At 40.0% G+C, this 16515-nt stretch overlaps 1 protein-coding gene across 1 annotated transcript in view; it reads right to left on the reverse strand.

Annotated features, from left to right (window-relative positions):
- Nucleotides 1-1616: 1616 nt before the first annotated feature.
- LOC132891238 (NXPE family member 3-like) overlaps nucleotides 1617-16515 on the reverse strand; it is a 32251-nt gene continuing 17352 nt past the window's right edge. The window contains exons 3-6 of the mRNA XM_060928717.1: nucleotides 5614-6386; nucleotides 4760-4830; nucleotides 2938-3132; nucleotides 1617-2786 (exon numbers count right to left, since the gene is read on the reverse strand). Coding sequence (XP_060784700.1) covers nucleotides 2233-2786; nucleotides 2938-3132; nucleotides 4760-4830; nucleotides 5614-6386 — 1593 coding nt within the window. The 3' untranslated portion in view covers nucleotides 1617-2232. The remainder of the gene's footprint in view (nucleotides 2787-2937; nucleotides 3133-4759; nucleotides 4831-5613; nucleotides 6387-16515) is intronic.

Genomic DNA, 16515 nt, shown 5'->3' on the forward strand with positions numbered 1-16515 from the left:
TCATGCACATTTTGGTGGGACTGTGGGCAGCTACGCCACTGGAGTAACATCCCGACCTCTTTTGGTGGACTTTTTTACTTATTTTTTCCTTTTTGTTTTTGTAATTGTAAAGCGACCTTGGGTGTGAGAAAAGTGCAATATAAGTGAATAATAATAATAATAATAATAATAATAATAATGTTGTTGTTCCTCTTTTGGGAATTAGCTGTATGTTCAAGTTCAGCATTGTCTCCCGCTCCAGAACTTCTCATTTTGCAGATTTGTTACATTTACTTCTGATGTTATCTGAGGTGTGATTATCTCAGATGTTTCTCCAGCACTGGGTGAAGCAGTTGCCACGTCACCAGCACTAGGCACAGCGCCCTCAGCAGACTGCTCCTCTCTGAGTTACTGCTGGACCTATCGACAGTATCACTTTGTCCAGTTACATTTTCTAATATCTCCACTTTTTCGGGACAAGCCCATATAATATGCCTCGTCTGACCACACCTAAAGCACCTCATCACACTTGTAATTGCAAGAACAACATAATTAAAAAATTATCCACATTCAGGTTAAGCATAAGATCCAGATAATCTTTAGTGTCTTTCAGGATAATGTACACAAATCGCCGAAAAGACACTACACGCATTAGAAGAGGTGATTTACTTGTGATTGGAATCTTTTTGATTGGTGAAACTAATTTACTGTAACATGATAGGGTTTGTGCCAAAACCTCATCTGTGATAAACGGTGGTACATTTGACAGAGTAACATTCTTTGTCGGGGTGGAAAGAGGAAGGACAGGGGGAAAAAAAACCCGCCAATCACAACCCCATTTTCAACTAATTCATTTGTTATTTTGTCCTTCTTCAAAAACAAAACAATGGCATTGTTCATGCAGGCCATTGATAAAATATTATCATGGCTTACAATTTCCCTAAACAGCCAAACTATAATCGTCAACACTAGCATTTGATGCTATTTTAACAGCATGATGCTGTGGAAGATGTTCCAATAACTCCCTGCCTGGGTTCATAGTCCAAGAATAATGCTGGGAGTTGACGCCCTGGGAAACTACTCCAACTATCCCAGCCTTAGTGTTAAGGCCAATTTATGCTGACAACCCAGTCCTCGCAGATGGCGTCTGCAAAGCCCCCCCCCCGTGCAGACGCTCTGCGCGCACCTCCCAAAAATTGTGACCACTGCAGACAGCCTCGCAGACAAGAGGGCTCTGATTGGTCCACTCTACATCCGCTGTACATGCACTTCCGCTTCCCTACTTTCCGGGTTTGTTTTGTTTTCACGACCGCCATTTTTAAAAACACGAGCGAAGATGGAGCAGCACGAAGAGCGGTTGATCGAGGAACTGAGGAAGTACGTATATCTATACAACTCCAGTTCTTGTCATTATCAGTAACCAGAGGATAAACACTCCACTAACCACACCCACCAACTACTCCTAGCGATTTCGCGACTTCGTGCCCCCTTGCGTTGTGGCGGTGAATAACATCGTGCACGCCTATTACTCCCTGCTCAACGATAAATTACAACTGTCTGCGAAAAGCTATCTGCGAAAGCCTTGTCGCAAGAGCATGCAGAGCCCCTTAACTTCACTAAAACAAGCAAAGCAGATATTCAAACACTAAGAATGGAGCATTTAATCTTCAGATAGAAAAGTTAGAGAAAAGAACACTCGTTCCTAGTGCAGCAGCCAATCACAGTTTCACACTCTCTCACAGTGCTCCGGCTCCGCCCATTTACCGTACTCAGCACATGCGTGCGCGCGCACGCACACACACACACAGAGAATGTTTCCAAAATAATCTTCATTTTATCCACATTAAAGTGATTAAAATTCAAATCTTTGTCTAAGCAACAATTAAATCTATCCAACAAATCGAGAAAATGTTAATTACTCCCCTGATGGGTTCTAGGAAACTTGATGCTGCTAAACCAGGAAGATGCCTAGACTCTAGGAAACCCATACCATATTCAGGTGCATCAACAGAGATTTCTCTTTTACAAAAAAACAGAATGCATGATTTTCTACAAATACAAATTCATTAGTCATAAATGGATACATTCACATCACACACAGTCTTGTTAAGCACAGGACCAAATTTTAAACATTTGCTTAAATTATTTATTTTAACTTCAACTGGATAATAATGTTATGAGAATTTATCCTACAAATTACTTTCAAAAGTCGATGTTAATTCATTCCCATTAGTTTCACAAAAATTGTTCACACTATATTTTCCCAACTGGACAGATATGAGAGAGGATCAGATCAATTGTGTTTTGGATGATGGAAGGGGGTGGGTGTATGTCATGTGGGAGGTGGTGGGCCAGCGTCATTTCCCAGGCATCCAGCAGTTGCACACGGAGTCCTCTGAACATGGCACGTAGCACAGCATCCCTCTGCACAGAGAACCAGTCGCTGCTGAACACGCTGTTCTGTGAGCTAAGCTTCTGTAGGTTGGCAGTACGGATTACCACCAATGTAGCTGGCTCACGGTTCAGCAGCTGTACCACAGCCCTGCGGATGTGTCGGAGGCGCCGTATATATATTTCAACAGGGTGCGTGCTGAAGTGAGCCCACACACTCACAAGAACGACTGTGTCTGGCCCACCCTGGATCTTGTCTAGCTCATTTGCTACATAGCGTAGCTGAGAGGAAAGCACTGGTCTGAAGCGGATCGGCGGCCCATGGCAGCGGTAGCTTACCAGAATGTTGTTCCTCTTGTCCACAGCCATGAACGGCCCCGGATTTTTTGGACGATAAGGAATTAACTGTTGGAAGTCTTTAGAACACAGAAAATGGGCATCATGTGAGAAAAAGGTATAAAACATGAATGAATGAGCAATTTAGCTTAAAAATAAAAGTAATGCACAAAATAAATGAGAGAGGTTGCTCAAAAAGAGATCAGCAATAGTCCAATGACTTGCTCTTACTCGGAACATCAGCGAGGTACTCAAACCATTGCCGTACAGTGGAGTCTCCAAACATGTAGACAGCCTTCCCTCTAAGACAATGTGTTATGGCTGAAGAATCATTAAACTGCTGAATAACTGCACCATTCAAAGGCGTCCAGGTATCATGAAAGTAGTAGCCAGCAGGAATGTAACTATTTTTTACTTTGGCTTGTCCTTTGAGGGAGAAAAATTAACAATCCTCATCATAACAGAATATACTGTTTGACTTTGTTTTTTCAGAACTCAATACAGGTCCTCATTTGTCAATAGTATTTGTGCACAAAAACCCATGTATGAATATTTTACAATGATGCAAGGGATTGATCAGAGTTTGTTTCAATTTGTGTTCATAGTCATGGTTAGCCCATAAAGTTGGAGACTGTTTTAAGTACTGTTTGAAGCAATGCCTACATTTTGTTATGCTGGGAAAGTTACTTATATTCAGAGCTGTGTATATAAGTAAGGTGTGTAGTTCATGTTTCTTCTTTTTCTTTCAGCTGCTCCCATTAAGAGTTGCCACGACAGATCTGTTCTGCATATTTGATTTGGCCTAGGTTTTACACCGGATGCCCTTTCTGATGCAATTCTCTCCAATCTATACCGGCTTGGGACAGGCACTACGTATGCACTAGCTTGTGCAACCCCAGTGGCTGGGTATTTTACCTAATCTGCATGTCTTTGAACTGTGGGGGAAACCAGAGCACTCGGAGGAAACCCATGCAAACATGGGGAGAACATGGACACTCCACACAGGAAGGCCCCCGTCGGCCGAGATGTTCAAACACGGAACCTCCTTGTGGTGAGGCAACAGTGCTAACCACTGCACCACCGTGCCGCCCCACTACTGTGACGTTAATAAGATTTTGAGTACAGGTTTCCAAGACTCAAGATGATGGCAAGCATTCAGAGACACTTCAAATATGAGCCAGTATATTGCTGCAGCTTATAAAATACAGTTGATCCAACTCATCTTATTGTACAGCATTTTATTTTTATATTGTGTACAGTGGTACAGTGAGTAGACTTGATGACCTCAGGTTTATGATTGTATGGAGTTTTGCATGTTCTCTTTGCATCCAAGTAGCTGTACAAAGGTTTCTCTTGTATCCTTCCTCTTCCGGTAGGTGGATTAATTACCCAGAATTAGGTGCAAATGACATTAACACAGTGTGTCCATTGTGCCCTGCAATGGACTTGCGTACAATCCATGGTTTATTCCCACCTTGCACCCAGTGTTCTTCTAATAGGCTACAGATTCACTGCAACTCTGAGCAGACAAAGTGGCTACACAAGATAAATGAATGAATAAATATAGCCTGCACTGAAAGTTCATTATGTGAACAACTTAATATAGTCACGAGATATGGAGTCGCGATCATGAAATCATCATGTGTGCAGATGACGTAGGCTATTTTATTGTAGATATTCAAATTTTTTATCCATAAACTATTTTTTTTTACAAGACCTTTATGCACAAGAAACAATTGTGAATATTTTGTACAGCAATGATAAATGAGGGCCTTGGTTTACTCTTTGTAGAATAAAGGAAAATTCATCAAAAATTTTCAAATATTTTCACAGAAAAACACACAAATGAAGTAGCTACATTTTCAGTGAGCCAAGTTGCAAGGATTTACATCGGCTTTAATACATTTAACACCTATTCACTAGGCTGCAGCACATATTTTCCAGTGTTTTCACAAATAACTTTAGATTTCATAACTATATTTGAAAAAAAATTCTAAAGAGCAGTGTAGGGCTGAAATTTAAAGCACTGAATGAACTATAATATAAAACTTACCTTCTTCTGTAGGTAATACAATCACTTTGTCCATCGCTGATGCAGGTATAGGAATTTTGATATTTACATGACTGAAAAAAAATATGTAGAAATGCATGACTATCCTCAAAACATTGTTTAGTAGCTACTGAACAATTTGATCTTGTTTTTGCTTCATAGCATTATTTTATCTCTCTTAAACTGTGATAGGTGACCAGTCAAACAGCAGGTTGCAATTTTTCCTTTCAACCGGTAGTGGCAGCAGACTGTTAACAGTTACCTGAAATCCAGGTTAATTACTGGATTTTTTCCTCTGACCACACCTGCAAATCAATTTATTGAAGGATATTTAGTCATGGCTACAGACAAAAAATGCAAAATTAATAGTGAGAAGGAGCAATTTCAAAAGAGCTGGAAACAAGAATGGGTTTTTTCAACAGCCATAGCAAATGCATGTGCTTTGTACATCAAGAGACTGTTGCAGTTATTAAGTAATTAACTATTATGAGATATTATGGAAGAAATGTTCAATACAGTAAATAAGTAAATAAATAAATTTCAGTGGTTGTGAGGGCAGAGAAATCATCCTGACAGACATTTTATTTTAATCAACCTGAGCTTGGAAATTCTCGAAAGAGTCCTTAAAATGGATTTGCAACCAAGTATCAAAAATAATTTAATTTCATCCCTTTTGGTCCATTAAATAGTGTAGGACCACATAAAACTTGCTGTATCTCCTACAGCATTCTCCCAATTTGGATGTGTACACACACACACACACACACACACACACACACACACACACACACACACACACACACAAGAAGCAGTTATCTTAAAAGATTTGCCCAAATAGATACCAGGTACCACCTCACCTCTGGAAGAACTGGGCTTCGTAGGCACTTAGAAGATCATTCTTGTAGCCCCCTTTATAGTGATTTATTCGTTTGTCACATCCAAGCTTTTCAGGTTTGTAGCAGTACCAGGGTTCTCCAGTTAAAGAGTCAGTGTAGTTGCAGAGTGGTTTCTGGTTGAGCGGCAGACAGAGGTTGCACACAGCGGTCTCTGAGACAGCACCAGATTTGAACAGGCTTTTAAAAAACACTCTGTCAGATTGCTCCTCCTGCAATCTCTTAAGCACCACCACTGCCTCACTTGGGTGCACCATGGTGATTTCCACCTGTGCTACACCAGCCCACAGCAGTGGGAACAGCACTGTATAGGTGCCATTTTGGTGGTCATGCACTTTCCCTCCAACACCGGCGCCCAGCTCAGGTGAATGCAGCCGGGCTATCAGGAAATCTCCTCCATGATCCTTAGGCAGACCCAAGAAGTTCTGCACATGGACATTGACTAGAAGCTGACCACCTAATCTTTGTTTTGATGAGCCCTGAATCACAAAGTAACTCTTGGCAGGGTCGCTGCTGAGCTCCACAGGAAGGCCTTGCACCAAGGGACCTGGCCATGCTATGGAGTTGAGCAGATCTCGCTCTTCTTTGGCCTCTTCTGCCGTGGGCTTCTGGCCAAAGCGTGCACAATAAGTGTTGTTTATGTCCAGCGGCCTCAAGGTTTCAGTAGGCTTAAAGACTGTGTGGTTAATGCTCTGTATTTGCTGGACTTTGAAAATTCCCTGATCAAATACGACAGTCTAAAAAAAAGAAAAAAAAGAGAGCATTTTTTTCAATCCAGCACACAAAGCAGTCATCACAAATCTGAGATCTTCTTTGCTCTAATTGTAGGATCCAAATTTTTAATAATCAACTTTATATATATTATTTTTAAACACAGGCTAGTACCACTGATAATGAGGAAGATTTACTTGGGTATGGACTAGCGCATCTCAAAAAATTAGAATATTATGAAAAAAAGTTATTTTTTGATGTATGCAAATCAAGAAGGTAAACTTTCATATATTCTCTATTCATTACATGTAAATTGAAATATTTCAAGGCTTTTTTGTTTGTTCTGATGATTAAGGCTCATTTATCGATCTGGCATATCACTACAGTGACGTGGCTGCTTTGACGACTCAAACCATTAAAGTTTTGAGGGAAAAATTACAGTAGTGGTTTCCCATTGGCTTCTACTGGATTATTATAGAGGTTTCCTTGTCTCAACCATTCACACCTATTGGCAATTTAGAGTAGCCAATTAATCTACCTGCATGTCTTTGGATGGTGGAGGCCAATCAAGCACAGTAATATCATGGTCAGCAAACCATGTGGTACGTAGTAGTTTTGGCACTGTGGGCAGGCGCCAAGTCCTGTTGGAAAAGGAAATTGGCAACTCCATAAAGCTTGCCAGCAGATGGAAGCATGAAGTGCTCTAACATTTCCTGGTAGACATTGTGTTGACTTTGGACTTGATAAAATACAGCGGACCAATACCAACAGATGGCTCCCCGAATCATCACAGACTGTGGAAACCACACTGGATTTCCAACACCTTGGATTCTGTGCCTGTCCACTCTTCCTCCAGACTCCAGGACCTTGATTTCCAAATGCATTGCAAAATTTACTTTCATCTGAAAAGAGGACTTTGGACCACTGAGCAACAGTCCAGTTCTTTCTCTCTTTAGATTGATTGATTAATTGATTGATTGATTGATTGATTGATTTTATTTGACCTTCTCAGTTCTTGTATAAAAAATAAATACATGATTTAGTTTCAAATAAACCACACCACATACTTAAACTAAAAAACAGAGAGTCAGGATAACACAATAAAGCTCGAAAGCTTATTTCCATTGTGGTCCTTTGATGTTGGATGGCAGCAGATGTAAAAATGACAAGGGTGGCACTGTGACATTACTAAAATTGTAAAACAAAATTCCATAGACAGTATACACATCAAATTAACATTGTATACATACTATATAAATACAAGCCCTACACTATCTGATCTCTAAGCCATGTTTTCACAGCACGTTTAAACCCATTCAAACTAATGATTACCTTAATATTACCTGGTAACTTATTCCACAGACTAGTTGCAACATATAAAAAGGAATCCTTCCCTATTTAAGTTTGCACTCTTGGAGGAACAAAATCTGTGGAACACCCCCTAGTGAAGTAACTATGAACGTCCCTCGCTCTACTAAAGAAATTATTTAAATATTTAGGGACATCTCCATTTACAATCTTATATACCATGCTCAATTCAATTTGAGAGACTCTATCCTCTACCCTCAACCATCTTGGCCTCTGAAAATGATGAGGATCAAGGTGAGTTCTTGGGGGCAGATCCAAAATGGTCCTTACTAATTTATTTTGTGAGGTCTGGAGCTTGTTCTTGAAATACCTAGTAAGGCCATTATACCAAGAGCAACAGGCATAATCATAGTAGGGCTGAATTATAGCGCCTGCTAAGGTCAACATAGCCTTCTTATCCAGATACATAGAAATTCTGGCCAGAAAACGTACTCGTTGATTTACTTTAGTAATTACTTTCTGGGCTTGACCAGCTCCAGACAACTGACTGTCCAGTACACACCCAAGATAGCTGACTGAGTCCTTAGCATTAAGTGCAGTGTCACCAGCTAATACTTCAAAGCCTGGGGTTTTGTTCAACTTAACTCTAGACCCAAACAAGATGGATTCAGTTTTTCCTATATGAAGAGATAATCTATTAAATGATAACCAATGGCTGACTTTTAAAAGCTCAACACTTAAGGTTGATTCAACAGTGAGCTTGTCCTTGTGTGAAAACACTAGTGCAGAATCCTCAGCAAATAAAAACAGTTCACATGAACAAACTGATTTAAGATCATTAATATATAAAAGTAAAAGAAGAGGACCTAAAACACTCCCCTGAGGGACCCCACATTGCACAGTTTGTGGCTGGGATAAAGTTCCCCCAACATCCACCACTTGTTTCCTATTCCTCAAATATGAGTCAAACCATCTAACTGCTGTGTTGTTAAAGCCAATAGCCCTCAATTTTGACAGTAAGATACTATGATCTACCGTATCAAAAGCCTTTTGCAAATCCAACATGACCATACCACAGAAATTGCCCTTGTCAACCTCCTTTCTGATAATAGTCAGTTAGGTACAATAAACATGTGTCAGTGGAGTGTAATTTACGAAATCCTGATTGGAGTTCATATAATAAATTGTGAGATAAAAGATATTTATTCACCTGCTCAAAAACAAGTCTTTCAATTATTTTTGATAGAGTACACAAAATGGAGATGGGTCTATAATTACCCCGCTCCAGTTTGCTCCCCTTCTTATAAAGTGGAATCACTTTTGCCAGCTTAAGGTCTTTAGGGAAGTATCCATACTCAATAGACATGTTTATAATATGAGTAATACTTGGAGTAATGTTCTCCACAGCATCTTTCAAGAATCGAGATGGAATATTATCAAGACCTGTAGCTTTAGAGCTATCTAATTTATTAAGTTTCATAAGTACATCTGCCTCTGACACCTTCTCTAAAAAAATTTATTTGCCTGAACCCCTTGCTGGGAATAAAACTCAGAAACTTTACTTTCTTCATATTGTTTTGACATGGCAGGAAGCTTTTCAACCAGCTTACTAGCAATTGTTGAGAAATATGTGTTAAAACTATTTGCTACTTTATCCTTGTCTGATATAATCTTATTTCCAAGGTCTAGATTAATATTACATGTTTTAGTTTTCAGCCTTTTATTATAGCCCAACTCTTTCAATGACTGCCATAACTTTTTCAAGTCATGTTTATACTCCATAATTTTCTCATTAAAATAGGTCTTTTTAGAACAAACCACTAATCTATTCATTTCTCAATTTTTTATACTCTGTCCAACTTTGATTACCGTATTTTCTGGACTATAGAGCGCACCTGTATATAAGCCGCATCCGCTCTATTTTTAAAAAAAAATTAAAAAAAAGATATACAAGCCGCACCGGGCTATAAGCCGCAGATATCTATGTTGAAAAATTAGATATTTACTGCATGTACAGAACGATTTTGTACTGTAAATGTACATGTATGTACCTGAACATATTCTTTCCGAACAGTGCCTTTTAACACGGCAGCAACTTTGCTGATTAAAACGGAACAGAACCAAGAGACAATAACCGGTATTTATTTACCTTCATTTCTCCTGTGTTTGAAACCACAAGTCACTTTAATCATCTTCGCTGGATTTGAAAATAATTACCAGTTAGTAATTTGTCGTGCGTGTTCTATCTGCTAAAGATCTGCTAATTCTTCTTTGCATTGATTTTTCATCTATCTTATGGCCCTTTTCCACTACCCTTTTTCAGCTCACTTCAGCTCGCTTCAGCTCACTTCAGCCCGACACGGCTCGCGTTTCGACTACCAAAAAACAGCACGACTCAGCTCGCTTCAGCCCTGCTTAGCCCCTAAAACTCGCACCGTTTTGGAGTGGGGCTGAAGCGAGCCAAACCGTGCCGAGTGAGGCTGGGGGCGTGAGCAGACACTCCCCTGTGCACTGATTGGTGAGGAGGAGTGTCCTCACAAGCCCACACACGCCCCGCGAGCACGCTGGGATCTGTAAACACCGCAAACCCGGAAGAAGAATAATTACGAATTACGAGAATTTCTGAAGCCTTATGCGCCTCGCCTCATCTATACGCTCTTGCCAGTATCTGTCCGCGTTGTCGGTGACAACAAGCCACAGCACCAAGACCAGCAACACTAACGACTCCATGTCCTCCATGTTTATTGTTTACTATTCGGGTCATGAGACTACCGCTGAAAAGGTCACTGAATCAGTGACATACAGAGCATCGTGGACGAGTTCGCGGAGTGCAAGGCTCGTCGTATGCCCTTCAAATAATGCGCGTAGTAGGCTATTGATGTTTTATTATGAGCCATGTACAGTATGTCGCCTAATGTTTTTTTGTTTCTGAGTTACATGTTCGTTTGAAGGACTTAATGTACAAAATAACATAGTTGCACCCCGTAGTGTTGAAATTGGTAAACACAGTGCATTCAGTGAGGTTTGCACCGCCCTCCTTTTATTTCTGACTCTTCCTGTCACCGTTGCAACCTCTGAGCGCTCATTCGTATGCCCTTCAAATAATGTGCGCAGTATAGGCTATTGATGTTTTATTATGAGCCATGTACAGTATCCTAATGTTTTTTGTTTCTGAGTTACATGTTCGTTTGAAGGACTTGATGTACTAAATAACATAGTTGCACCCAGTAGTGTTGAAATTGGTAAACACCGCAGTTGCGGACATTTTGTAGCCTAAAATGATGTTATGATAAGCTTTAATAAAGGGCCCGGTCATTTGCCCCGCCCCCGGCCCGGCTCTGACTTGTTCCGCCACTGTCACTGATGTCACTGTTTGCGCTGCTTAACGACATCACGTGACGTCCACCCACTTTCGCTAACTCCACCCAATGTGTCCACCCACTTCCAGCCAGCATGGTTCAGCGCGGTTGTAGTCGAAATGCAACTCCAACAGCCCCACTCAGCTCGACTCGGCACGGCTCAGCCGCGTTTGTAGTGGAAAAGCGGCATTATTTTTGATTCTACTTCCGGTTAGAGCGCCCCTAGCGGTGGAAGAAAAATCCACAGAATAGCCGCACCTTTGTATAAGCCGCATGGTTCAAAACCTAGGAAAAAAGTAGTGGCTTATAGTCCAGAAAATACGGTATCCTTATTTTTCCTAACTTGTTCATATAGTCTGTTTCTCCTCCGTATGGCCTCAAGTATACCATCATTTATCCAAGGTTCTGTTCTCTGTTTCACTCTTAGATCTCTAAAAGGTGCAATTTTGTCTATAGATTGCAAAAATAATAATTTAAAATAATGCCAAGCCTGATCATCTTTACATTGCAACACAGATGACCAGTTTACTTCATTTAAGCAATTTATAAAGGCCTCTTTACTATACCCTTTCATAGATCTAATTTTTATGGTATTGTGAGCACTAAATACTGTTTTCTTTACTTTTCTGGTGCAAAAAATCATAGAATGGTCACTTAACCCGTAGTGTATTACCCCACTGTTTATAATTCTTGATTTGTTAGAAACTAGAACAAGATCAATCGTGGTTTGAGTAGAAATGCAAACACGCGTCGGTTCTTTAATCAGCTGATGTAGGCTAAGACTACTACAAAAGTTCATCAGAGCTTTAGACATTGAAAGTTCATCTCTGGAAACATCTGTATTAAAGTCCCTCAACACGATAACTTCCGAAATTATGAAGTCCAAACATTTCGAACATACATCATCCAACAGGTCATAAAAGTTTGCCTGATCGAGAGGCCGGTAACAAACTCCCACTAGTATTGGTTTACTTTTAGGCAAAAGAACATTTACCCATATAGCTTCAATCTGGTCCTCATGCATATCCTCTCTTTCATTAAAATAAATATCTGATCTTAAGTAAATACAAACGCCTCCACCTTTTCAGTTTTGATCTTTCCTAATTAAACAGTAATTCTCTATTTCAATTTCAGCGTCCTTTATCGATTCATCCAGCCACGTCTCAGTAAAACATAAAAGTCCCACCTTGTTACTTTTACAGATAAGTCTGATCTCGTTAATCTTGGGTAAAAGACTCCTGATGTTAAGATGAAGCAGATGTAGTCCCCGACTCGATAAGAAAGTGTCTACACATGAAGTATCTTGGCAGATATTCAGTTTATCCGTAGTTACCTGATCTGATTGTAGCTGCGCTCCCTGCGTTACTTGCGCTGCGATACATTCTCCTTGAGGGGACAAACTTTCTCCAGCTCCCTTCGCGAATCCGACTCCCACCGCTTGCGCTATGTTGCATTCTCCCTGGCGAGATACTTCTCCAGCTTGCCTCGCATTTTCTACTCCCATTCTTGGGCCCAACTCTCCTAGTTTCCCTGTGTTATCTCTCTGGTCATCGCAGCTTATTCCAGCTTGCTTCGCTACTCCAACTTCCACCACACTAGGTCCCAGCTCTTTGCACTTCCCAGTGTCACAAATCAATCTCTCTCCTCTCCGGTCGTCAAGCCCTCCATACAGTAGGTATGGTAAGATTTAGCCTAGGTAAGATGCTTTTGACTTGATATTAGGTAAGTGGCTTGATATTAGGATTGTGACAGTTGTAGCCCCTTTCCTGAAGATGTCTGTGCATGGTGGCTTTTGATGCACCGACATCAGCCTCAGTCCGCTCTTTGTGAAGTTTTCCCCCAAGTTCTTGAATCGACTTTTCTTTCCAATTTTCTCAAGGCTGCAGTCATCCCTGTTGCTTGTGCACCTTTTCCAACCAGCCTTTTCAGCAATGACCTTCTTAGGCTGATGATGGTTGTTTTCTGGACAAGTCACCAGTCTTCCCCATGATTGCGGCTGCATGTACTGAACCAGACTGAGAGGTACACTGTATTTATACTGTTTTACTCAAACTCGAAATGAAATATTCTAATATGTTGAGATGCTGGATTTTTGATTTTCATGAGCTATAAGCCATAATCATCAAAATCAAAAAGGCTTGAAATATTTCACTTTATGTGTAATGAATTTAGAATATAGGAAATTTACCGTTTTAATTAAATGATGGAAAAAATGAACATTTTCACAATATTCTCATTTTTGAGATGCGCTAATATGTTTAATATGGTTAATGAGGATGTTAGCATTAAAAATCTGTTTTAAAAAAACCCATGTATTTCAGAATGCTTTGCTAAATAGCTGTAGTATCTTGGTCACAAAAAAATGCAATATGTAAGGCCAGGGTGATGTGCTATGGCCCGTTGCAGTCTTACCACCCTGGAGTACATTATTATTTTTGTATAGCAGCATGGAAGGAAGTGCAGAATTCTACTTGTACCACAGTGATTGTAATTTTATTGTATAATACAGTTTATACAACACTTACTTCTCTTTCGATTACGTTCATTATGTGTTATATTAAATATAGTTAGTTTTTTTTTTCTTTTTTATCAGACATCTAATTTTTGGGTTTGTTTACCTGACATGTTTCAACGTACAACTTCTGTCTTCCTCAGAGTGTCACCGGATGTTAATCGGTGACGCATCTTTTATCAGCTGCTGTTTCTGTGCAATACACGGACACTTGGCAGACATACACGAGCAGGAATTCACAGAGACAAAAACCCGACAAATACGAAAACTGGACAAACTCATCGCACAGAAAAAGAAGGCAGAACCGGAGCACGCACACATCAACGACAAATGGATTCATAACATATCAAGGTACAAACTCTCACAAGCAGAACGCAGTATATTAGCAAAAGGACTCAACTACGCTGTCACACCGAACCATATACCACACGACGAATTCATTCTGGCAACTGAATTAGCATGTGAGAAAATACAGGATCAGGGACAAAAAGCAGCACTAAGAAACGCAATAGCTGGTATTTTGAAAACGGCCAAACCACCACCCAGTAACATCACAAAACAGGAAGCCAAAGCCATGAAAACATTAGCAAAAAATAAAGATATCACAATCCTCCCAGCAGATAAAGGCAGAACAACAGTGATTATGGACACTGATGAATATGAACGAAAAATGAATGAATTACTCAGCGACAACGCATTTGAAATATTAAAAAAAGACCCAACAGAAGACAAGAAAAAGAAACTTAAAGCACTACTAAAACCACTACTCGATGAAAATAAAATAGATAAGCAGGATTACAATCATTTAGTACCCACAGCCAATGTCATCCCCAGGATTTACGGTACACCAAAAATACACAAACCAGGAACACCATTACGCCCCATAGTAGATAGCATTGGTTCAGTCACATACAACTTATCAAAAGCACTCACCGAAATAATTAAACCATTACTAGGACTCACAGACCAACACTGCAAAAACTCAAAACATCTGGCAGAAGAACTAAAAAACATCAAAATGCAGCAAGATGAAGTTTTCATTTCACATGATGTCATATCTCTTTTCACCAGAACACCCACGGAAGCCACCATACAGATAGTACAAGACAAATTAAAAACAGACAGGACACTCAGGAAATGCACAAACCTCACCGTACAAGACATCACTCAGCTCCTTCAATTCATCGCCACATCCACATACTTTCAGTTCAGGAATACAATCTACAGACAGAAGGAAGGTTTTGCCATGGGAGACCCACTATCAGCCATCATGTGCGGCTTTTTCATGGAGGATCTGGAGCAGAAAGCACTCACTACAATACCAGCGGAATACAGGCCAGCACTCTGGAAACGGTATGTGGACGACATATTGGAAAAAGTAAAGAGGGGACACACTCAACAACTCACCGACCATCTCAACACCATAGACAATACCGGCAATATAAAATTCACACATGAAGAAGAAACGGAGCAGTCAATAGCATTTTTGGATTTAAAAATACAACACACAGAAGATGGGGACATCAAAATAAAAGTACACAGAAAACCCACACATACCGACCAATATTTAAACTGGACTTCCGAACACCCCATAATGCACAAAATATCCATAGTTAGAACATTACATGAACGCACAGCAATAATTACAGATCCACAGGACAAAGAACAGGAGGAACAACATATACAACACGCACTGAAGGCATGTCAATATCCACAATGGGCAATATCCAAAGGGGCGGAACAGGTTAAGAACAACAAAACACAGAAGAAAGAGAAAAAACAAACTAACAAACAAGAACACAGGGGAGTAGTTACATTACCATACATCAGGGGAATAACTGAACGCATTCAAAGAGTAATGAGGAAACACAATGTTAACACACCTGTCAAACCACACACAACACTCCATCAGATCCTGGTTCATCCCAAAGACAGAATACATCCGGACAACAGATGCAACACCATATATGAGATTCCATGTAAATTATGCAATAAAACTTACATCGGGGAGACAGGAAGGAGTTTCAACACAAGAAAAAATGAACATAAGAAAGAGTGCGAAAAGGAGACAGCTACAAGACAAACCCGAACAATAAAAGAAAAGGCACAACAGGAAAATTATAAGTCAGCTATAACAGATCACTGTAAAAGGGAAAACCACATTATGGACTGGGGGAATGCCAGAGTCATCCGCACAGAAGATAACAAACATCAGCGCTGGATCAGGGAGGCCATAGAGATCCGTAAGCGAAGCCCGAGGACCATCAACCGGGATGAGGGAGCATACATGCTCTCCCATACCTGGAGTCACATCTTGCAGGGGACGAACAGACAGTATAAGGCGTGACCGACCTGTCAAACCAGACAGGAAGGCCACGCCTTCAGAAACAGCAGCTGATAAAAGATGCGTCACCAATTAACATCCGGTGACACTCTGAGGAAGACGGAAGTTGTACGTCGAAACATGTCAGGTAAACAAACCCAAAAATTAGATGTCTGATAAAAAAGAAAAAAAAAAAAAAACTAACTACACTTACTTCTCGTTCACCAAATTGATTGGTCAAGTGGCATTCCAAGAGCGCTGATATTTAGTATAATGGCACTGCTACATTTCCACCATGCCAATCCAGCATATCCCATAATTTCCAAATGTATTTATTAAATTTTATATCATGCACAGAAGGCTAAATTTGTGTCCACAACTTAATGAATATACGAAACCACAACATACTCCAACCCCAAATCAGAAAAAGTTGGGATGATATGGAAAATGCAAATTAAAAAATGGAAAACAATTTATTTTAAAATTTACTTTGATTTATAGTTCATTGCTGACAGTATGAAGCCAAGATACTTCATGTTTTGTCTGGTCAACTTCATTTCATTTGCTAATATACATCCATTCCTGTGTGTCAAGCCTGCAACATGTTACAAAATAAATAAATAAATAAAACAAACAAATAGACAGGGACAAAT

Source organism: Neoarius graeffei, chromosome 9 (genome assembly GCF_027579695.1).
Source record: "Neoarius graeffei isolate fNeoGra1 chromosome 9, fNeoGra1.pri, whole genome shotgun sequence".
NCBI lineage: Eukaryota > Metazoa > Chordata > Actinopteri > Siluriformes > Ariidae > Neoarius > Neoarius graeffei.